The 16,984-nt window shown below is 42.5% G+C and overlaps 1 protein-coding gene across 1 annotated transcript; it reads left to right on the forward strand.

Annotated features, from left to right (window-relative positions):
• The first annotated feature begins 14,516 nt into the window (after nucleotides 1–14,516).
• On the forward strand, nucleotides 14,517–16,475 carry LOC141288633 (zona pellucida sperm-binding protein 3-like). The gene is made up of 8 exons (XM_073820797.1): nucleotides 14,517–15,026; nucleotides 15,212–15,330; nucleotides 15,409–15,512; nucleotides 15,582–15,759; nucleotides 15,896–16,013; nucleotides 16,091–16,173; nucleotides 16,238–16,323; nucleotides 16,396–16,475. Exons 1-8 carry the CDS (start codon nucleotides 14,517–14,519, stop codon nucleotides 16,473–16,475), a joined length of 1,278 nt encoding a protein of 425 aa, XP_073676898.1.
• The last annotated feature ends 509 nt before the right edge of the window (nucleotides 16,476–16,984 follow it).

The raw sequence follows: 16,984 nt of genomic DNA on the forward strand, positions 1-16,984 counted from the left end.
GCCCCAGGATGTCCAGTGCCCGGAGAGGTATGGGTGGTGTGAATGAGATCTACCCGTTGGATCCTAGGGATGAACTCTCGATCTGGAGGGCAGCCCGGCGGAGGTCGGGAGTTAGGAGTGGCGACGGCTGGAGGAGCTGACCATTCTATGGGGCTGATGATGATGTCCTTGGGTATTATGGTGGTAGTTATTTCACAACTGTCTTGGGAGTCATGTAACCGGGACAATGCATCGGCTCGGATGTTCTTTGGACCAGGGCGATAGGAAATGGAAAACTGAAATCTGGAGAAAAACAAGGACCATCTTGCTTGGCGGGGACAGAGTCGTTTTGCTGCACGGAGTTATTGGAGGTTTTTGTGATCAGTGATAACCTGAAATGGATGGTTCGCACCCTCCAACCAGTGTTGCCACTCCTCCAAGGCGAGTTTGATGGCTAGGAGTTCTCGGTTCCCGATGTCGTAATTCCTCTCCGCTGGGCTGAGCTTCCGGGAGAAGTAGGCACATGGATGGAGTAGTTTGGGCGTTCCATGAAGTTGTGACAGAACGGCTCCAACTCCTGAGGTTGAGGCGTCCACCTCCACTATGAAAGGGAGATCGGGATCCGGATGTGTGAGGAGAGGTGCGTTGGTGAAGGTTGATTTGAGGGATTGGAAGGCTGCGGCGGCTTCGGGAGTCCAGATGAGGGTTTTAGGTTTACCCTTGAGGAGATTGGTGAGAGGAGTGGTGATGATGCTATAACCTTGAATGAATCGTCGATAGAAATTTGCAGAACCGAGGAATCTTTGAAGCTCTTTGATGGTGGTTGGTTCTGGCCAGTTGGTTACAGCGGATACCTTCCCCTCATCCATGCGGACCCCTTGCTGGTCAATGATGTATCCTAGGAACTGAACTGAAGAGAGATGGAAGGAGCATTTTTCGGCTTTGAGGAAGAGTTGGTGTTGCCTGAGTTTGTGGAGGACCTCCGCAACGTGGTGACGATGTTCTGCTTCACTCCTGGAGTAGGTCAGGATATCATCTATGTAGACAATCACGAAGAGGCCTCCTCTGTCGTTCAGCTGCGGAGAGTCTACCAGATTCGAGGATCATGGGTTCTGGTTCTGGAGGGTTGGCAGGTGCAGATGGAGGGAGGAGTGCAGTATTCCTGGAGTCAGTATGAGATTGGTAGGACCGCATCCGGTCTGAACATCTGAGGGATTGTTGGATGAATCTTTCAAGCCCCATAGTGTCGTCCAACGCAGCCAGTTGTAGACGCAGGGAAGGTTCTAGACCGAGCCGGTAGGTGGTCAATAATGACCGCTCGTTCCATCCACTAGCGGCCGCTAAGGTGCGAAAATGAAGTGCATATTCCTGAGTGGACATCGTCCCTTGAGAGAGATGATAGAGCTCACTGGCTGATAAACCACCATCCGAGTGGCCAAACACTTCTTTAAAGTGGGAGGTAAATGCGTGGACAGAACGAGTGGCCGGTCTGGCTTGGGTCAGGATCGTCTCGGCCCATTGGAGAGCGGGTCCTGTGAGCAGAGAGACAATGAATGCGATCTTGGACTGATCTGTGGGGTATAAAGCAGGTTGCATGGTGAAAATCAATGAGCATTTTAACAAAAATCCACTGCACTCCTCCGCCCGCCAGAGTAGGGCGTCGGTCGAGCCATGGGACTGGAATTTCCGGTAGTCAATGAAGTGCTCGGTGGTGACGGTGCCGGAGGTGCGGAAGGTGTAATGGTGTGAGGAACTGATAACACCTTCCTCAGAGAGTCCACCAGCTCTTGAAAGGGATCTTGAGCACTCATGCTGTTCACTGTATTTGGTCCGGGCTTACTGTTAGGGAAGCAGATGGACAACAGGGTAAGCAACGGTAAGAATAATTTATTTTAACAGCAGAGTGTGATACGTGGTTCCGGATGGTGGAATGGGTAAGTAACAGTTCACAGATGAATAGTTCGTAGATGAAGTTCGTGGATGAGTAATGATGTTTTTTCCTTGCAGGAGCGACGGGAGGAGGACACCAGAATACCACCCTCGCGGTGGCAAAGGATCAGGAGACTTACAGCACACGCACACACCGTTAGACAAACGGACAGGCTTGCGGCTTGCACGCCGCTGACGACTGGATCTGGACAGAGATGGGAAAAGACGTAATACAGGTAAGTAGCAACAGGTAAGTATCTAAGAGTAGCTTTCGCTGAGAGTAGCAATATGAGTCCGCTTCGTATCAACGAGCCCGGACAATGAGTGGTGTGTGTGGTGACTATTTGTAGCAGTGTGGTTGATGAGGTGCAGGTGAGGCTAGTTAGAACTCCGGTGATTGTGATCGTTGAGTGATGGATGTGGAAGAACCTGGCCAATCCGTGACACCGATGACCTCTTTAAAGTCAATTTTCTCAGTATTTAGATTTTTTGCACCCTCTGATTCAATAGTTGTATCTCAGCCAAATATTGTCCTAGCCTAACAAACATCAATGGAAAGCTTATTTATTCAGCTTTCAGATGATGTATAAATCTCAGTTTCAGAATATTGACCCTTATGGTGCGTTCACACCGGACACGAATGAAGCGGCAAGCGCGAGTGATTTACATGTTAAGTCAATGCAAAGACGCGATAGACCTTCCTGCGGCGCGATACGCGCGAATGACGTGATACGCGCGAATGGAGCGTTTCGAGCATTTTATATACATATTATATTTACAGTACGCACTCATAGCCTCACACAACACTGATGGTTTGTGAATGAGTTTAATTATTTTCTGCCTTATTGTATAAATGTGTTATCATTTGATACAGCAGCACCAAGAAGAAGAGCTAAAAGGCCTAGGGAGCAGCCATCGGAGGTAGAGCTGCAGCTTCTGGAAGCACTCCGGACTCGTCCCGTTGCTCCAGCGCCGCCTCCACGCTCAGAGGATGAGCTCTTCCTCTTGAGTCTGGTCCCTTCCCTGCAGAGGTTGCCGCCTCAGACGAAAGAATTTGTGAAATTTCATATCATATCAATTAATTTATGAAAGCAGCACAGTTGTGCTTAATTTGGAACAATAGGAGCCTACTGAGTAGTTTTAAAAAATTATATTATATTATATTATATTATATTATATTATATTATATTATATTATATTATTATATATATATTATATTATATTTATTTGGTATGAATAAATGTTCTATACAATGACCAAAAGTTTGGTAGGTTACTTTGTACAAAACATAGTAAATCATAATTTATATTTGTTACATAAAATATTATTTCTATGGTAAGACTAAAATGCTTATGTCAAACATTTGTACATTCATTCTAATTATATTCTATTGCAAATACACTCACAATAGTATAGTAAAAAATAATTATCTGTGATTGGACCTGTGTTGTGGTAGTGTAATGAGAATGCAGCAAACAGACAGGGATTCCTTTTGGAGGCTGGCTCCATTTATCATTTGAAAACTGATGAAATATTTATAAGAGTTAAGGGTGAAAAAATATAGCAATATTTACAAGAGAGGTTGAAAAATGTGATATGGGAATATTTACAAAAGCTAAACATAAAGGACATAAACAGCACAGGATATAATAAAAACTATTCAGTCGGTTGCCATTGCTCCCTCGGCTGAAAAGTGAGCCATGAAGCTGTCCCTGACCCGGATGGCCTCTCTTGCAGAATTATTGGCTGCAACTCGACCGAGACTCTGCAGCGAGTCCTCTGCACTTTGCACTGCCCCCCTCACAGCAGGTGTCTCTGCAGATCTCCTCATAAAGTTGTGGAGGACACGTCGCCTTCACACAGTTCTCCACAACATCAGGCTGAACTTCTATGAGGCGACGATACATCCTCCACTGTGAGGACAGGATCCCAAAGGCGTTCTCCACCACCAGCCGGGCTCTGGAGAGACGGTAATTAAAGACCCGTCTTTCTCGGGGAAGGGTGCGCCCAGGGAATGGCCTCATGAGGTTTTTCCTGAGGGGAAAGGCCTCATCTGCCACAAAGACATAGGGCTAGGGTCCTCTGTGGTCAGCTCCCGGGAGAGGACGGTCAGGTGGCAGATGGAGGGCGCCACCACGGAGTGCCTGGCCAAAGGCTGAGTTGGCCAGGGTCCCACCATCGCTCGTCCGCCCATATCCCCCGACATCAATCACCCGAAAGCAATACCTTGCATCCACAACAGCAAGGAGAACCAAGGAAAAAGTTACCTTGTAGTTGTGGAACTGGGATCCGGTGTTGGGGGGTGCCTTTATCAGGACGTACTTGCCGTCCAGTGCTCCACAGCAAAGCGGGAAGTTCCACCTCTCCTCGAAACCATCTGCAATGGACCTCCATTCATCTGTGGAGGGCACAGGCATGAACTCCTCCACTAAGCAGTCCCAGATTGCAGTCACCACCTCTGGAACGACCTTGCAGACTGTGGAGACAGCAACACGGAAGCTGCTGGCGATGGTCCGGAAGGAGTCTCCAGTGGCAAGATATCTAAAAGAGAGAAATAAAATAAAAAAATAAAATAAACATTGTTATAAATGCAGATTGCAATTCCATATTAGCCAATATAAATGTTTATTACTGGTATTTGTGACATCTTTATTTCTCTATTGTTTTTTTACAGTTAAACAACAAGCTTGATAAAATGCCCTTAATACTTTACCTTTATTTAGCATTTGCTCTAATTTGCTTGCTAAGTTGCAAAAAAAGACTATTATTCAATATTAAAATACAGCAGTTAACGTTACCTGCACAATTCAAACCCAACTTTGACTGTTGTAGACAAAAATTAATTGCCATTTCAAAAGTGCTGTATTAATAACTGTGTTCAGAACAGTGAGAAGACTATATGTCTGTGGAGGTTCTCAGTCATTAATTACTTGTAATTAGACAGAATATTAAATGATTTTCTGACCGGAGACAGATGGACAGGCGCTCTGCCGGTGGAATAGAGCGCCTGTAGTTGGTGTCCTGGAGGGAAATCCTCCCGCCGATACGGGACAACAGGTCGTCAAACTGGGACCGGCTCAGTCGGAAGTACCGCTGAAAGCGGCCGTCATCCAGGCGCAGCTCCTGGAGAAGTTGGTGAAACTCACCAAGCTGAGTGCGCCTCTGAAGGATCTGATGGACCCAGACATGGCGTCGAACGACTCTACGTCGTTTTTCAGCTTTCCAAAGCAGATAAAGCGCAGCTACTCTCTCAACAAAATCCATGTCAGCCATTTTCTCAACGAGATTGCCACCTGGTAGAAGCCCCTCCCATGATGCGAATTCGCATCTGTTGTGAAGTGAATGTCACGCGCGAATGAAGCGAGTAAACTCAAAATGTTCAAGCGTCCAACTACGCGTGAATAGTGCGATTTATTCGCGCAAGTCGCGTCTGGTGTGAACGCCCCATTATGACTGGTTTTGTGGTCCAGGGTCACATATTTAATTACTCCAGTCTTTAGTGTCTCATGAGCTTTCAGAAATTCTTCTAATATGACGATTTGGTGCTCATCGTATTATTATCAATGTTGAAATCTGTTGTTCTAAATATGATACCATGATACATTTTTCAGGATTCTTTGATGAATAGAAAGTAACTGGCGAAGAAGGACAGTCAAATCAATTGTCTATTTATAATAACATGCACAGTAAGATCAACAGTGTGCATTACGAAATTCAATAGGGTCTATTTTGATGTCATAAACATTTATCACAGCTTGACAGTACACCGAATATATCTGAGTATCTTTTCTAAAAGAAAACCTTTCCTTTCACTACTAAATGTACAAATTTGGTAATTCAGGGAGGTTACAGACAGAATGTGTGATCTGTCAGAATGTGGTTCTGAATGAAAGTTTAAATACAAGGGGGTGAATTATTGCTAACCTGAGTGGGAATGTATCTGTGAGGAGCACATTATGATGAGAACAAGTCATTCCGTGAAACTAGTGAAGCGAGAGCTGCGTTTCTGTTCACCTTTTTCCTTTCTTCTCCATTTTTTACTCTCTCACCCTCTTACTGTATTTTCTTCCTGTTCTCACCCCATCTCTTTCTTAACACATACACACAGAGTGTCAAATTAAAGGAACCAGTGAAAGGATACGTGCAGGTGTGTGTCTGCAGCTGTGATGGAAGAGATCCTCATTGTTTACTTGAGACAGGTTTCAACACTATTACACTTTCTTTCACTTTTTGGTTTTGTTTCTATTTTGTGCATAGAATCACAGTTGAAGACTTGGCCTGGCAGCACTTGAATCAGTGCAGAATCAGCTTTTAGCGACATTATAATAAATACTATTGGCTGCTCTTAATTAGTTTGTTCTGAATGTAATTTCTTTCTTGTCAGAACACAGTGAAGTGCTTTTTGAAGTCTGTTTACCATTTGCCGCAGAGGCTAGCCAACAGAATGTGCGGTTTCATCAAAAACTGCCCTCCTACGTGGCTTTTGCCTGTTAACGTTGATTTAATCGTTTGTTTGTGTCCATCAAACATGAGAGGCACAAAGCACATTTATAATATTCATGAACTGCAGTACTCATGTGCTGAGCTGAACGAAAGTGCCAGCAGTAAAGTGTCTCAGCTCCAAGGGTGATAAATTGTGATTGTTTACTCAAATCAGTTGTATTTATTGATTAAAACTCATTTATGTGTACAGAAAATTTCTGTTTTACCTGATTTACCATATTGCTAATTGAGTTGATTTTTATTTTTTCTTTCTTTCTTTCTTTCTTTCTTTCTTTCTTTCTTTCTTTCTTTCTTTCTTTCTTTCTTTCTTTCTTTCTTTCTTTCTTTCTTTCTTTCTTTCTTTCTTTCTTTTTATTGGTGTACATATAAATATATGTAGAGAGTGGGGTAAGATGAGCCATTTTTTATGTAGTCCTCAAGATAAGAGAAAACGAGGCAGTAATTCCAGGATGTTTCCTATCATTTTAAATGATTAGAATGTATCTATAGCAAAGGGGTCTAAAAATATGGCTTCTTATAAAAAGTGTTCCTGTGACTCAATTTGCCCCAGGTTAGGGATAAATTGACCCGAGTCAGTGGGTGAGATAAACCATCTGGGTTTTAAACTGACTAAAGTAGACTAACCATGTTCCGTACACAACAATGTTCCGTACAGATTACCTTTTACCTCCGATCGCTGAATAAATACTTTCGGATCATATATAAACTATATATCTGTGTCATCTTCATTTCTCTCTCTTTCATCCCCAATCACGACAGCAACACTCCCACCATTTGTTCCAGAGACATTTGGATAAGTTTGCTAGGTCTGCCCACTGCGTTTGAAAATGGATGGTGGGCAAATTAAACGTGAGACAGGCACTTGGGAGGGGAGACAACTAAAGTAGCGAAAATGTGCATTTTGATTCAATTTATGGATCTCACATTATTGCAGGCTTTATGAAATTAATATTATGTTATCACAAATTGTTAAAAAAAATTACTTTTTGTTGAATAAATGCTTTGAAATGGGAATATTTAAACGTCAATTGTGGGCGATGACCGTTTGGCGTCACTCAATGCCAGAGACAGTCAGCAGAGGTTGTTAAAAAAACGTGCAGTGATGATGTTTATATTCTTAGTCAATTTAGTGAGCATTAACACAAGCATTAATGTTAATTTTTTTAAAAAGGAGAAAAAAAGTTGGCATCAATTTAACATTGCATGAATTGAATGTTTTAACATTTTAAATGGTCATGCATTAACAAATTAAACATTGATTGTAACATTATTTCATTGACAACTTTTCATAAAAAAGTTATTTAATTTATTTAAAAAAAAAATGATAGGATATTCAGAAAAGTTATTTAATAATTTTCGTCACTGAAATCAAGGTACGCACTCTGTACGGAACACCATTGTAACCTGTACGGAACACCGTTAATGCTTATCATCTTCCGTACACGTGCAGAGGAGGTACTTTTCCCCACTTTTCTCAAAAACTATTGGTCCAAAAGACATCAATCCAAGTATGTACTGCGCAATAGTTATTCTCCCAGACAGGGGCACTGCTCGCAATTTTGGGCCCTATGACAAAATATGAGTTTGGGCCCCCCCTACCACACCAAAGCAGATCTCTGGGGGCCCCTAAAGGGCATGGGCCCTTAGAATCGTCCTAACTTACCCCCCCTTAGCGGCGCCCCTGACTCAGACGTGCTCACAAAAGATGCGTCATGCCAAACACTTGATAATTCACCTGTCAAGCAGCATGTATCAACACAGCACGCTAGGAAGCCAGAACGAAGAAGCAAGAGTAAGAATAAATCTTCAATTTATTAATTTGTCAACCCATAGTTATCAGATGTTAACGAATGAATCGTAAAAATGTCTTATCATTAGGCACTCAAATGAAGCAACATACTAAACATGTTGGCTGCAGTACTATTATGTTGAATACTTCATTTGAGGATGGCCCTCTAGCTTTTTCAACGCCTGTAAAAAGGCCTAAAAGTAAGGCTAAAGATGACACCACTTTTCACCAAATCAGTTTTGACAAATCAGTGCCTATGATGATAGGTGGGTTAATTTTATGTACCTTCTGATTTACTTAATACTGATAATTTCAATCTGCTGAGTCATTAATACACATTGCACTCTGACACTGTTTAATTCTCATTATTTTGCCTATCTTCTATATTAGCACAGTGTCTGAAGTTTCACATTATCAAATGAGGAAGTTCATTGTTTGTGAAGAGCTTGAGGTTTTCTTCATAAAGTGTCCTGTCTGCACCAGAAATTGTGCTGTAAACAAAGACTGTGGGAACACGTGTGTGTGTGTGTGTGTGTGTGTGATTCAAGTTTGCACACATTGTGAACGTCACTACACTTGGACAAGTCAGGCGTATCTCACAAATTTGCCAGTTGGTAATGTTCAGCTTGCTGCAGCAATACTTTTTATTGGAGCTTCCTTTTTGCAAGTGGACAAGGTAAGACACTTCCATTTTTCTACACTGATGAAGCCTCTCTGCCAATAGAAGTATGACTGATTGTTCTTTTGTGTCCAGTTCATGAAGGCATTTCATATCATGGGAATTAGCCAAACAACCTTCCTCAAGTACCAACGGACTTTACTCTTCCCCACAATCAACTGGCTGTGGCAGATGCAGCAAAGTACTGCAATTTCGGAAGCAGTCAACAATGGGCACATCGTTCTGGGGGAGACAAGAGAGCTGACACATGATATGTTTAATAAACTGAATTTATATAATGCAGTTTTCACTCTATTTACACCATAATATAGTAGTTTTCCTGAGATTCATTTTTACAGGGCACAGTGCTAAATTTGGTACGTACACAATGATGGACCTAAAAGCAAATAGGGTAATGGACATCCAGCTCATTCAAGTATGTGTGTATATGTTTAATTTAATTGTGAACATTGATATGTGTAGCATTATTTATCCAAGCAGTTTAAAATGAAACAATTATGTTTTTAGAGCAATGATGTTGGGAACAGTCAGCGCATGGGAAAAGGAGGGCTTGGAACGATGTCTAAAACAACTGGAGGAGAGAGGGGTCCATGCTCAAATACTTGTCACAGATAGGCATCCATCTGTCATAAAGTTTCTCAAGGACAGCAGACCAGTTGTTGTGCACAAGTTTGATGCATGGCACATGGCAAAAGGTGTGTTTTACAATGTACAATATGACCAAGATAAAAGAAATAGTATATAAATATTTCAGTATTAACATGTGGCATAACTGTTAGTTGTCTTATTTGTTTAAAAAAAAAAAAACTGTATTCCTTAGGTGTGGCCAAGAAAATTGACCATATAGCTAAGAGTTGCAGAGAAGTTGGTGCTTGGAAAAAGAGCATCGTCAACCATCTATATTGGTGTGGAGCTATAGAGGCTGTGAAATTGTGGCCAAGTGGAAATCCGTTGCAAATCATGTGCAGAACATCCATGAGCATGATGGGCAATTTCCCCAATGCCTCCATGAACCACTTGTTGGAGACCAAACACGGCAGTGGCTAAAACCAAGTAAGAATACATATTGAAATACAGATATTTTTTTCTTTACGTATACATACCATTTTTTTATTATTCAATGATTGCATTTCACTTATATTATTGTACACTTCTTTCCCTTAAGTATCTTTTGTTGTCTGTTGATGTAAGTTGACGATTATTTTTCCACTAGGTACTGCTGCTTGTGAGAAGCTCTGTGAAATAATCCTGGCTCCAAGACTGCTTAGGGACTTAGAAAATCTAAGTGAGCACCACCAGACTTCCTCTCTTGAGTCATTCCGCAGTCTGCTCATTCGGTTTGCACCAAAGAGTGTAGCATTTTGTTTTGTCGGGATGTTGTGCAGGTATGTTTTTATTTGCAAGTCCTTTATGTAACAAATTTTGTCAATTAATGCATCATTGAGAAAATAAGCTTGGTCGTTTGTAAAGTATCAAGTGATTCACACTGTTACTGCATACATTCTCACCTTAGATCACAACTCTCAGCCATGCACTACAATGAATACAGTGCAAGAGAACAAGCAACAACTGCTACTGGACAGCTAAGATGGCACAAGCCGTATCCTCGTTACAAAAAGGGAGAATGCACAGTGAGGCCAATTAAGACGAGGCCTACATATGGTATGCAATTTAGCAGCATTGGCTATTTGCAATTACAAAATAGTTTTTGTTCTTAATGTCATGTTCTTTTCATTCTGCAGGGTATGTGGATCGATTACTGGAGGTTCTTTTTGACTGTGTTAGAGGAGCCGAAGCAGTTTCAGGACGAGCTCAAGAAAGTGCACATTCCGGAACACTTGTGTACACCGTTCACAAGACCTGAAAAATTTGAGGCTGTAGCAATGCACACTTCATGCCTCAAATCCTTGACAATGGAGTAGAAGAGCCAGCTGATGTTCACAAAAATGCAGAATCCTTGCTATTTAAGTAAAGTTTTTTTTTTATTTCAACCATAGCCTATATTTATATCTATATATGTAGTTATAAATACTATTTAAAATAAACATTTGGAATGGCAATTAAGATTGATGACAGTCTTATTGTGCTGAATGTTTAACCACTTAGATACTTTTAACAATGTGACCTTTAACATGTCCATTTACATGTCTATTATACTAACCATTTAGTAAATGTGTCCTCTGCTTTGTTTCTTTGAGTGCTATTATCAAATGATAGTCTACCAGTCTACTACTTGCAAAGTATCGCATAATTTGTTCTGTTTACACATTTCATCATGACTGAATGCTAATGTTATGTTATATTCTACTTATTCAAATGTCATTAAATCAATAAGGTAAAATATTTTGTATCATGTGTGTCTTCATGAAACCCCAATATGTCTGTTTTAAGTTTATAGTGATTATATGTCAGTAAATTAATGGTTTTATGTTTATGTACAAGTTTAGGAAGCAGAGAAACTACCATTCGTTGCAAATACATATTTTAAATTTTTTTCTCTCCGTGTATTGCTGTCCATCTTGCCAAAATGTGTGTGTTTACATTGTTGGTGTGCAAATTAGCAGAATTCATTCACTTTTTGTCACTCCCCCTTTAATGCAGTCTCTGCCTTGTCTCCACACTCTACCCCACCCCTTACCCCCAGTTAAAAACGCCCGTTTTCAGAAAGTTTTTCAAACCAGAGGTGTAAAAAAAGCACCTCTGAATAAGGGGGGTGTTGTGACAATTTAATCGGGAGGAATGGGGAAGTTGACTGACTTAACCCTAAAGACCGACCTTATGTGAACTCCAGTTTATAAAGGATTGCATAAAGTAGGCTTCCTGGTTGACAACCACAGTATGATGCTCTAAAGTTTGAGTTGCTCCAACATTTCATTGACAATTTGGTGGGAAAGGTGGAGTTTCTTAAGTTTGTACCAACTCTAAGTGACTCATTTGAGTTCAATTACTAGCTCTTGTCTTGCCATTTTATCTTTTGAAGTCAACTCTGTAGCATCAAGTGGCTAAAGATTTGCTCTTTGTAACCAACCTGGTACTGATAATCACTGGCAAGATCTAAACCCTTGCTTCCATGAAGGTGCTGTTCTTGAGTTTTTAATCACTTCAAGTGACTAGAACAGGCGTGGCCAACCTCAGTCCTGCAGAGTCTTGCTCCAACTGTAATCAAACACTTGAACAAGCTAATAAAGCTCTAAGCTTTACTGGAAATCTACAGGATGGTTAAGTTTCAAAACTGGGGCAATATTCTGCAGGACTGTGGCTGAAAATTGTGAATGAAAATGGTGGCGCGTGCACACGCAGCGGCTTCTCTCTCTCTCCCGACCAAACAGTGTTTTCATGTTTTTCGTCCTGTAAGTCGCATTGTTTTTTGTCTTAGTCACGTTTATCTGCCCTTAAGCGCGTTTATAGCTGAACATTTTTGCTCGACATCAGCAGAAACAAAGTTTTTAAGTTGAACTCTGTGGACGCTGAAGAGCTGAATGATCTGGATCTGCTCCAGAGGCCTATTCAATCACCGACCCCCACTCCCGCACCTCGCCCACAATGAAGGCACCTCAAGCGGTGTGAGAGGAAGCAGAAGAGGGGTAAGCGTGGAGGTATCCGAGCTAGGCTAGCGGCTAGTCCACACAAACCCGCTATCCATTCCATCGTTCAGGAAGTTCACAAGCAGTACGGGTCGGCAGTAACACATCCAGCACCATTCTTAACACGGGGGCCCCTCAGGGATGTGTGCTGTGCCCCCTCCTCTTCATTCTGCTGACCCACAACTGCACACCGTCACACAGCTCCAACCTCTTCATTAAGTTTGCGGATGACACAACTGTGGTGGGTCTCATTAGCAACAGGGATGAGACAAACTACAGAAGTGAGGTGAGCCGCCTGGCCACGTGGTGCGGAGACAACAATCTCTCTCTGAATGTGGAGAAGACGAAGGAGATTGTTGTTGACTTCAGGAGAGCGCACACTCAGCATGCTCCTCTGACCATCAACGGTGCATCTGTGGAGAGAGTGAGCAGCACCAAGTTCCTGGGTGTGCACATCACTGAGGATCTCTCCTGCACAAACAACACCACTGCACTGGCCAAGAAAGCACAGCAACGTCTCTACTTTCTCCGCAAATTAAGAAGAGCTAGAGCACCAGCCCCCATCATGTACACATTCTACCGAGGAACCATCGAGAGCATCCTGTCGACCTGCATCACTGTGTGGTTTGGAGCCTGCAATCCATCCTGCCAAAAAACTCTCCAACGCATAGTCAGAGCAGCTGAGAGGATCATTGGTGTCCCTCTCCCCACCTTCCAAGACATCTACAGCACACGTCTCACCAAAAAAGCCCTCAGCATAGCAGCTGATCCCACCCACCCAATGCAAAGCTTCTTCAGCCTGCTGCCATCAGGGAGGAGACTGCAAAGTCTCCAGGCCAGGACCAGCAGTCTGAAGGACAGCTTCATCCTTCAGGTTGTCAGGAAACTCAACTCTCTCCCTGCTCTGCCCCCACTCCCCTCTTCTGCCCCACAAACTTTCTGAACTGACACACACACACACACTGACCTGCACCAGTCACTTTGCGCAGCATTGGTCTGCCAACTACCTCACACTACTCATAAGACTGTTACAAGACTGCTCTGACACTTTTACATTTTTACACACAAGCTCTGTTGCACTATATTGTTTACATGGTTTGCACTCTCTACCATGTGCCCTTACTTGTATATTGTATTTTTCATTTTTATACATTATATGTTTATTTGTACTTATTCATATTTGTTCACTGTATTTAATGTTACTGTTTGTATTTAATGTCTGCACCATAGGTCTGAGAGTAACGCAATTTCAATTCTCTGTATGTCCTGTACATGTGGCAGAATTGACAATAAAGTTGACTTTGACTTTGACTCTTTAGGACCAATGTTGTCACTGAGAATTGGGAGTACAAGCTCACATTAAGTTCTTTCAGGTGCTTTGCGGGTGCCAAGTCTACGTCTTCCATTTCCCGCTTCATGCCACAAACCCATGGATGGGTGCCGTTCATGTTCCAGGAAGGGTACAGTCATTCTGTTTGTACTACAAGAATTAGAAGTTAATAATCTGTGGAACCTCTTGCATATCTACATCTGTCTTTTAAAGGCCACTATTGTTTCTAAACCTAGTGATGCTGGACACAAGTCATGTTCTTTTGCCAATAGGTATGTTTATGCAATTTTAAGACATAGTTTTGAATGTGCAGTGTTTAATTTGTGTCTCATTGCAGATGGTTTGCAGCTGATGGGAACCAGCAGGTTTGTGGTCATTGTGACTCAACATGGTCCTGATAGTGGTAGATAGCTGCTTTCAAAATTTGCTTTTGATGCTTCAAGTGCTGTACTGGACCTAGGTGTTTGCTTTTCCAAGCCTCACTTGGTCCCCTAATGGTTCAAGAGCAATGAAAGACTTCTGGTTTTCAATAAATTTGTTAAACCTGTTCTCGTTTCCAGTTTGTTTTTTCTCATTTGCTAATAGATAAATTCTCCAGGTCCGGAGGAGAATCAAGTGTAATCAATTAAGCTGAAAGGGGAGGAGCCATCCTAATTCAAAGCTGTATAAAAGGCAAAGTCAAGCACTGGTGAGTATTGTGGCATTGATTCCAAGTTTGCTAGGATGGCATTCCTGCAAGGTGTGTTAGTGCTAGCTGTGATTGTTGTATTTGATCTGAGCAATGCACAGGGAAGTTTGAAGTACCGTCAAAGTCCAAGGAGCATGAGCTCAGAATCACATCTGGCTTCCGGAGGTCCTGCTGTTTCTCCTCGAGGACTCTGGAACCCTATGGGAATGACCTCTGCCTTGCAGAGTCCTTTTGGAGTTCAGGAGAAGCAGCTGATGCAGGGTCCAGTCAAGCCTCTGGATTGGAGGTTTCCAGTTGTTCCAGAGGTTCAGAGTGAGTTGGCAGTGGATTTCCAGATCAGGCAACCTGTGACTCCCAGTAGCGTAGCTGTTCAATGCAGTGAGAGTAGTGTTCATGTGGAGGTACAGCAGGACTTGTTTAGCAATGGTCACCTCATCCAGCCATCTGGTTTGTCTTTGGGAGGGTGTCCTGTTGTCGGTCAGGTTCCAGGATCTAGGGTGCTCTTCTTTGAGTATGAACTACAGAACTGCAACAGTGTGCTGATGGTAAGAACTTGTGACTCTATGAATGTCCATTAAACCCTTAAATGTAGATTTCTTCACTCTGAGTTTGGTTCTTTAAGAACTGTTCACTGAAAGGTTCCTTGGAACCCAAAATGAGTATTCTGTGGCATAACCTCAAGAGCATGGCTGAATTGAATGCTCTTGGTAACAGCTTCCATCTCTTACAGGTAACTGAGGATGAGCTTGTCTACACGTTCTCTCTTACCTACGCTCCCGAGGCACTTGCTGGCACTCCAATTACCCGTGCCGATGGCGCGATTGTTGGCGTTCAATGCCACTATCAAAGGTAAGTGACCCTTTAAGTGACTGTTGCCTCTTGCCTTGTTGCAACTGTAAGATCAATTAATTGTGTCTTGAACTGCAGGCTTCATAATGTAAGCAGCGATGCCTTGGTTCCAACTTGGGTTCCTTATGCCTCAAAAGAGGTTGGTGAAGATGTCTTGCTCTTCTCCTTGAAGATCATGTTGGGTAGGTGCAGTTTCTTTGGACCTTTGGCCTTGTGTATGTGGCTTTGCCTAAACTCTGTTCTTCTTGCAGACGACTGGTCCTATGAGAGGCCTTCAAACTATTACTTCCTGGGTAATGTCTTCAATATTGAGGCGTCTGTGAAGGTGTACAATCATGTGCCTCTGCGTGTGTTTGTGGACAGCTGTGTGGCTACCCAAGTACCTGATGTGAACTCCCTTCCGAGATATGCCTTCATTGATAATCATGGGTAAGTTGAACTCTTGGTATTGAGTTGCTCATTGTAACTGCTGTCATCACCCGACGATGATGGGTAAGGTCTCAATCCTTGGTTCTGTAGTTGACCTCCTTGAGTCAATCTTTGTAGCTGAGGTTGATGTTTTCAGGTGCTTTGTGGATGCCAAGGCTACGTCTTCCAGCTCCCGGTTCATGCCTCAAACCCAGTATGATAAGGTCCAGTTCCAGCTGGAGGCATTCATGTTCCAGGGGGGAAACAGTCATTCTGTATGTACTACGAGCATCAAGAGTTAATTTGAGTTTTTCCTGCTGCTTTGGGTTTGACCTAATTGAGTCTCTTGCAGATCTATATAACCTGTCTCTTGAAGGCCGCTATTGCTGCTGTACCAAGTGATGCTGAACACAAGTCATGTTCCTTTGCCAATGGGTATGTTTATGCATTTAAGAGCTTTTAGTTTAAGGTGCGGTGTCTAACTTGTGTCTCATTGCAGATGGTTTGCAGCTGATGGAAACCACCAGGTTTGCGGTTGTTGTGACTCAACATGTGGTCCTGATAGTGGAACTGCTGCTTTCAGTGGTAGGTAGCTGCTTTCAAAGTTGCTTTTGATGCTTTAAGTGCTGTATTTGACCTAGGTGTTTGCTTTTCTAGATGTTCAGTGGGAAGGCAAGGCCTCACTTGGTCCCCTAATGGTTCAAGAGCGTCGCAAGACTTCAACTGGTTTTCAATAAACTTTAAGAAACCTATTCTTGCTTCCGTTTGGGTTTTTTTTTAAAGTCTTGGTTTGACTTAAACATGTGTTGTCCTTATGGGAAACTGGTACTCTTAGTACTTGAGGTTTTAAAGGGTCACAAGACCCTAATTTGTTTTGTGCTCATTGGCTGCGTGGCTTGTATAGTACCACTCTACATTGGCTTGACTGCCCCTTTTAAGCATTATTAATGAGCAGTGTAATGTTATACATGACAAAGGACTCGTCTAATCCAATCTCTGCACCATGCTTTGCATGAGCTATCACAGTATTTATGCATTGGAAAGTAGCACTTGTTTACGTTAGCTGGCTTGCTGTTTCAGAGACATGGTTTGTGCCCTTCTTCATTGTAGAAGTTTTTGTTTCCCGTGATGAGGTGTGTGTGTGGATCATCTTTTGAAGAAAGACGCCAGTTCAATTCGATTCTGCACAAAAATGGTGTTTGATTTGCACATCTTATGTTATCGTGAACAAAACTCAGTTTTTATG

Source organism: Garra rufa, chromosome 16 (genome assembly GCF_049309525.1).
Source record: "Garra rufa chromosome 16, GarRuf1.0, whole genome shotgun sequence".
NCBI lineage: Eukaryota > Metazoa > Chordata > Actinopteri > Cypriniformes > Cyprinidae > Garra > Garra rufa.